Source organism: Mus pahari, chromosome 1, assembly GCF_900095145.1.
Source record: "Mus pahari chromosome 1, PAHARI_EIJ_v1.1, whole genome shotgun sequence".
Taxonomy (NCBI): domain Eukaryota; kingdom Metazoa; phylum Chordata; class Mammalia; order Rodentia; family Muridae; genus Mus; species Mus pahari.
In genome coordinates, this window is record NC_034590.1 from 96,012,987 (window position 1) to 96,020,355 (window position 7,369).

A 7,369-nucleotide genomic window follows, 5' to 3' on the forward strand; every position below is an offset into this window, starting at 1 on the left:
CTACAGAGTGAGTTCCAGGACAGCCAGGGCTATACAGAGAAACCCTGTCTCAAAAAAAAAAAAAAAAAAAAAGTAATTTTAGCTTTTATTTCTAAGTTCTTTTTTTTTTTTTTGAAGATTTATTTATTATTATAAGTTTACTGTAGCTGTCTTCAGACGCACTAGAAGAGGGCATCAGATCTCGTTATAGGTGGTTGCTGGGATTTGAACTCAGGACCTTTGGAAGAGCAGTCAGTGCTCTTACCCACTGAGTCATCTCTCCAGCCCTATTTCTAAGTTCTTTTTTTTTTTTTTTTTTTTTTAAAAGATTTATTTATGTACCCACATGGTGGCCCAACCATCTATGATGAGATCTGATGCACTCTTCTGGTGTGTCTGAAGACAGCTGCAGTGTACTTACATATAATAATAAATAAATCTTTGGGCTAGAGTGAGTGGGGCTGGAGCTAGCAGAGGTCCTGAGTTCAATTCTCAGATGGCTCACAACCATCTGTACAGTTACAGTGTACTCATATACATAAAATAAATCTTTTTCTTTTTGCTTTTTCGAAACAGGGTTTCTCTGTGTAGCCCTGGCTGTCCTGAAACTCACTCTGTAGACCAGGCTGGCCTTGAACTTAAAAATCTGTTTGCAGTATATGCCATCAACTCCCAGCCAAGCCAATTTTTAACAGTCACCCCTGAAAAGGAATTGGACCCACATACAGAATTTACCTGGCCTAATCTCATGTGCCATTAGTGTGGGTCATACAGGAATAGGTAGGCAGCTATCTAATTAAGTAGTAAATCTTGTAGTACCACTTGCCTGCCCTTTCTGAAACTGGATGTTTTGGGTCACTGGGAATTAGATACTAATTATTTGTATAGAGCATCACAAGAATCTGGGTCAAGCTCCAGCATTTAGGGATTAATTGCTAGAGTGGGGAATAATGCTTTTTGTTTTTGGCCTATTTATTTTTAGCATACTTTTTAAAGAATCACATTTACTTTGTGCATGTGCGCATGTATATGCACACGTGTATTATGTGTATATGCGAATTTGCACATGTGTGAGTGTGCATGTACATATGTATATGTCTATGTATATCTGTGTGTGTACTATGAGCACTCAACAGTGCTATTGTAGAGGACAGGCATAACTTTTAGTTTTAGTTCCCATTCCACCAAGTGGGTCCCAGGGATTGAAGTCCAGTCATCAGGCAGGCAGGTATCACGTGCCTTTATCTGCTGAGCCATCTTCCTGGCCTTGTATTTTGTTTTTTTAGCTTTGTGTCTTAGGGCTTTGATTGCAGTAAAGAGACACCATTACCAAGGCAACTCTTATAAAGGACATTCAACTGGGGCTGCCTTATTGGTTCTGAGGTTCAGTTCATTATCATTCCAGTGCTAAGCAGCATTCAGGCAGGCATGGAGCTGGAGGAGCTGAGAGTTCTACATCTTGTTCCAAAGGCAAACAGGAGAAGACTGACTTCCAGGCAGCTAGGGTCTCAAAGCCCAGCCCCACAGTGACACTCTTCCTCCCACAAGGCCACAACTTCTAATAGTGCCACTGGCTGGGGCAAGAATATTCAAAGCACCATACTTTGTTTTTACAAATAAAAGAAACAGGCAAGTTTACTTTGTGTCCTTGTCAAAGAATTGAGGTGCTAGAGAGGTAACCACCTAGTGTCCGTGTCTGGATGCTCTCTAGCTCTTCTTGGCACAAGCCCGGACTGCAGGCACTAGATAATGCCTAGGAGGAATGCCCGTGGGGGCAAATCCAGGTCACGAGGACAGGGAGGAAAGAACTCAGATAAAGGGTCAGAAACTGCTGAAGCTCTGATCAAAGAGCTCTAGTTTTTGCAAGATAAACAACATATAGTGTGGAAAAATAAAAATGGTCATGCCTAGGCAACATGAGGCCTCCCACACTAGGCAAACACTGGAATAGTAAACTGTATCTCCGGGCAGTGTGTGTTTGACAGGTCTCACTAGTCACTATGTACACCGGGCTGGCCTTAAACAGAGGTCTGCGCACACCTGCCTCCTGAGTGCCACCATGTCTGGCTGTCCTTGAGCTTGAGTGTCTCTTGCCTCTACTCCTGAATTATAGGAGCACAGGCCACCATTCCCAGCTTCACTGACTTCAACTGTTAGGAAGTTTGTGACCCCCAGGAAAAGACTATAGGCTCAATCTAATTTTAATTAAAGATTTATTTTTATCTGCTAGCAGGATGAGCAATATGAGGCGGGCAGTGGTGGTGCACACCTTTAATNCCAGCACTTGGGAGGCAGAGGCAGGTGGATTTCTGGGATCGAGGCCAGCCTGGTCTACAGAGTGAGTTCCAGGACAGCCAGAGCTATACAGAGAAACCGTCTTGAAAAAACAAAAAACAAAAAAAACACCCCTAAAGTACACCTGTAGTTTTTGGGGGCTGGTGAGATGGTTCAGTGGCTAAGAGCGCAGACTACTCTTCCAAAGGTCGTGAGTTCAAATCCCAGCAACCACATGGTGGCTCACAACCATCCATAAGGAAATCTGATGCTCTCTTCTGGAGTGTCTGAAGCCAGCTACAGTGTACTTACATATAATAATAATAAAAAAAAGTTTCAGGATGAGCAGTATGAGGCAAATTTGAGATAACTGTGAGAAGGGGGTTGAGAGAATTTTAAAGGGGAAAACCACAAGAAGACCTTCAGTATCCAGGCTAGCAAAAATTAGTCTGTTCTCCAAATTAAATTGAGTCACCATGTTAAGGTGACTCAAACAAGTTAATGGCTTTTTAGTAAGTGTTGCTTCCCTCTTAACCCAGCTAGCTACCAGATAATCAAGACTGGACTGTTAACAAGCTTTAAGGGCACTACTGAACGGTATCACTCTATTTTAATTCTCTAAGCTAATCTGGCTACCTCCCAGTCAAAACCCAGTGATACTTGCGTTGCAGTACTGGTCTGTCCCTCTGGGCTCCAGGTGTTTTCTCCTAATGTCTCCTGGACTCTCCTGCTTCCTCTATCTCCTTTCCCTTCCCATAGCTGGGAGGAAGTCTAGCCCTGTTCTTTCCCCTGCTCAGTCACTAGCTGATTGGCTTCTTAGTCAATGAATCAGAGAATATTTGGGAAGCAATGTTTTGCCACCAGGTATGGGGGCACAGAAATCAGCACTGGAGTAATACAAGGATAATCTTTACACGGTGCACAATAACACTATGCTTATACAAACAATCTTTGGGTACCGGTGTAAGCAAGTTCCAGATGCAAAAAAAATGCAGTTAGTCGTACCAAACTAGGTATTCTCTCAGTCTCTGTCTCTGTGCTACATGGATCAGACTAGATTAAAAGCAAATATTTGCTGTTGAGATTTGTTCTTCTGCTTATATTATAATGCTAAATACTGGCCCTCCAAGGCCTGGTTGCCCCAGGTACAAGAGAGTCTGCTTGTACCCAAGTGACATACCTAAGTGACGCTATGTAGCTGCCCCTAACCCCCAAGTTATTCCCAATTGGTGAATAAAGATGCCTACTGCCAACTAAGAGAGATAGGCAAGGTTCTTGGGTTCCCAAGCTTGGAGTCTGAGGAGACCATGAGCAGAGAAGGTTGAAAAAGGAGGAAGCTGCCATGGGGTAGGTGAGTCATAAAAATATGGCCATAAGGGCTGGCCATTGGAAGAGCTGCCCAAATGGAACATAGCAAACTACAGAATGGAATTAACGATGGAGAAATAGATTCTAAAGCATGGGGGTGGGGGTTGGGGTAGGGGTCTGATGTCTGCTCAGCTCTCGTGCTGATTAAGGCTTACTATAAATATAAAAGTTGTGTCTTTTATCTGGGAACTGAATGATCAAAGGTGGGGTAGAAACCTGGAATTGAGATTAAATATTTTCTACAATAATTTCAAGTTTATTGGGCACCGTACTTGGGTGGGTTAACCAGTCAGAAAGAATGTGGCCAGGAAAGTCCCGCTGGGGCAAAGGCAGGGAGGTTTTAAGAGATCTTAAGCAAGGGGTGATGTGTCAGCCAGGAGCTGTGACTGCGCCCAGGTATGTCAAAAGCTAAGCCCTGGGTGGGCTGGCCATGTCAGAAAGATGGGTTGTACTGGCTGCCAGGACAGTGGAGCTGGGCTTCTGGTACCATTCCTTTGTTCTGTTTTCCAAGTGAAGGCAGGGGAGGAGGGTAGGTGAGGCTTTATATCCTTAGAACTTTATAATTTACACCCCAAATCATTTTCCTAGACTGTCATAACCTTTAGAAACTCCAAATTTTTTTTTTAAAGATTTATTTCACATATGTGAGTACACTGTCACTGTCTTCAGATACACCAGAAGTATATAGTTTCTCAATGCTTGTGATTATGGTGCGTGGCCTACACTAGTTAACAGTGAATCTGAAACACAGTGGTCTGGACTGATTCTTCCTGCCTGACAAATCACCACCTACCCAACTCTGGGCCCATTATACCTTCTGTACATCTGCAGGCATATTCTGTTCAATATACCTATCTCCTTCATATTCCTGTAACATGTTATGACATTTTCCTGCTGGTGTCAAAGAGTAGCAACTCTTTGAAGTGAGGGGCATGTCCAGTGCATCCTGCATCTGAACTTGGCACCTGTCCTGTGGTTGAAACTCAGGAACATAATTGGCAAAAGAGTCCAAGGTAGCTCTGGGGCAGCAAGCAGACAACAGCGACTATATAAATTCTCAACAGACCTTTAATGACTGGGGTGAGTTTAGGAACANGAGGCTAGAGAGTCTGTTCACAGAGATGACAGAAGTGGAGAACTCAGTAGGCTGTCTGAGACTGCTGCTGGCGGTAGCCACCACGGCGCATATAGCCTTCATTTTTTCGGTAGCCATCCTTTTGGTCTGCAGGTAAAAGGTGGATATGAAAGATTGGGAGTGAGCTCCTGGAGACAGACAAAGGCACAAAGATCGTGGGAGAACAAAGCGACAGAACCATTCACTCACCTCGGAAATAGCCACCATAGGTTCCCTGCTTATGGTCAAACACCCGTTCATTATTCTCCACTAGGCTGCCAAGCTTCTCAGCCAGCTGTAGAGCCAAGTTCTGCTGGGCAGTGGGCTCAGTTCGGTGCATCACCACGGTCTGTGTCGGCTGGTCCAGGGAAGCCTGATGGGAGTGAGAGGGAGAGTCAGGTTAGACTATACTGGCTTCTCTGTAGCTGTACCTACTCAATCTACCACCTCTGGCCCTCACCATCAATTCTTCGTTAATGATCATCTTGCTGATGATGGAGTGAACAGTGGGTAGATCCAGCTCGAACATATCTGATAGTGTCTCCATACTGAGGAAAAAAGGCAGGAAACGGCTGTTAGGAACACTGCTCACAAAGCTGGGACCCTCTGTGCCTCTGAGCTCATCTTACCTGATTGAGTCATAGACACTGCTGTAGGTAAAAAGGTAGGTCCTCAGAGACTCTTCCTGGATCTTCCTGTGAGGAGAGAACAAAAAAGTGTGAGGTCCTAAAGGAAGGAGCCTACAGATCTTTTCTCTTCCACCCACCATGGCTCCTTTACTGCTCACCGAACTAGCATGGTGCGAACTTTGTCAGCCTCAGGGAAAAGGTCCCACACTTTCCCATTCATCTTTTCATTAATGATGAAACTGTGGCCGGTCTTCCAATCACCCATCTTCATGGCCTTGGAGGCAGCGACCACATGTTCCCTCATTGACTCGGGAGGACCTGAAAGGGTGAGAATATGGCAGGATGGAAACAAGCTCAAGGCTCCTGCCCCCGGGATCACTGCTTAAGGAGAAGCAGAGGCCAGAAGGGCAAACTAGAGACTTTCCTAGCTCTCCACTGAGTAGCCAGCCTCAGGACTGTAAAAGTCACTTAACAGCTGAAGACGCTTTGGACTGAACTAAACCAGTCTACAAGCACACCTCAAGGGACTGCTAAGCCCCCTGAAACTGTTGACAATGGTTGTGTGTACACTCTCATGGACATTTTCCTAGGAAAAGGTCCACGACTTTCATTAGATTCTCTTAAAGTTCCTTGACCTTAAAAAAACAAAACAAAACAAAACCAAGCCACCGAGCAGAAGTGGCGCACGCCTTTAATCCCACCAGAGGCTGGCAGACTTCTCTGAGTTCAAGGCCAGCCTGATTACAGACTGAATCCCAGAACCACCAGAGCTACACAGAAAATTCTCTCTCGAAGATAAACAAAACAACAAAAAGAGAGAGGGAGAGGCCAGTCATGGCCATGAGGAGAGATGGGAGAAGAGGGGGGGGGGGAGGAAAGGCTAGAGAGTAAGAAAGCTTAGAGAGCAAGGAGGGGCCAAGCAGCCCCTTACAGTAGGCTGCTATCTTGTTGTTGCTAGGTAACTGTGGGGAGGACTCTAGCCAGAATGTCATTGTCTGCGTGACTGCTAGCCACACACCTCTCCTGTGGGGGCTGTGGGGGCGGTATCTTCGACAGGAGCCAGGGGTCCAGGAGACATGATTGATTGCCTTCCATCCCATATACGTGGAAATTACCATCCATCAGGTCCCACCAGGGTTCAAGACCTCAGCTCGACTGGAGACCAGGTTGTGCATAGCCCATTGCCCCACATTTTACCACTTTAAAAAAGATAAGGTTAGCCAGGCATGGTGACAACATGCCTTTGAACACAGCACTGGGGAGGCAGATCCCTGAGTTCAAGACCAACCTGTCAGAATTCATTCCTACAAGCTGTCCTCGGAATCCAAGCGTATGTGCACACAAACAATCCATAAGCCAGTGTAAAGTATTTAAACAAGGTTAGAGACTCAAAGAGTACCTCTATAAGTCAAAGCAGAGTTCAAAGCTGGAAGACATACTGGCTTTTTTCTTTTTTCCTGAGGCAGTCTGGTTATGTAGCCAAGGAGAGCCTCGAATTTGAGGTCCTCCTAAGTTTCCTAAGCACTTAAGATTAAAAGTGTGTGTGTAATCAGGCCTGACATAGACATTGGCACTTGACTCCATTATGCATCACACAGAGTCAGGACTGAGATGAACCAGAAAGTCCTTCCTTACTGCTGTTCCTTTAGCTCTCAAAGTGAGCTCCATCGGAAGGCAGGCCTAAGATGCAGAAACTGGGGGTTTCCCCAGAAGAAAAAACATGGCTATGTAAGCCACATAAGAACGGCCTAATAAGAGGCACCTGCACTTGAGCATGGCCACTTAAGCAAGAGCAACAAAGAAACAACACAGAGGGGGAGATGACTATGAAGAGTGAGCCTGGCTCCCTCAAGTCCTTCCAGGAGCCACTGTATAGGAAGGTGCATTTTACTCAGCCCCCAGATGAGAGCCTTTAAAAAGCATGGTAGAGGAGGGGAAGAGAGGAGAAAGTGTGAGAGAGAGAGAGAGAGAGAGAGAGAGAGAGAGAGAGAGAGAGAGAGAGTGT

General features: G+C 45.3%; 1 protein-coding gene across 1 annotated transcript in view; it reads right to left on the minus strand.

The window, feature by feature from the left end:
• Positions 1 to 4,671: 4,671 nt before the first annotated feature.
• Positions 4,672 to 7,369, minus strand: part of LOC110312776 (eukaryotic translation initiation factor 3 subunit C) — a 17,679-nt gene continuing 14,981 nt past the window's right edge. Inside the window, exons 17-21 of the mRNA XM_021186652.2 lie at positions 5,523 to 5,682; positions 5,365 to 5,430; positions 5,196 to 5,283; positions 4,946 to 5,108; positions 4,672 to 4,843 (exon numbers count right to left, since the gene is read on the minus strand). Coding sequence (XP_021042311.1) covers positions 4,761 to 4,843; positions 4,946 to 5,108; positions 5,196 to 5,283; positions 5,365 to 5,430; positions 5,523 to 5,682 — 560 coding nt within the window. The 3' untranslated portion in view covers positions 4,672 to 4,760. The remainder of the gene's footprint in view (positions 4,844 to 4,945; positions 5,109 to 5,195; positions 5,284 to 5,364; positions 5,431 to 5,522; positions 5,683 to 7,369) is intronic.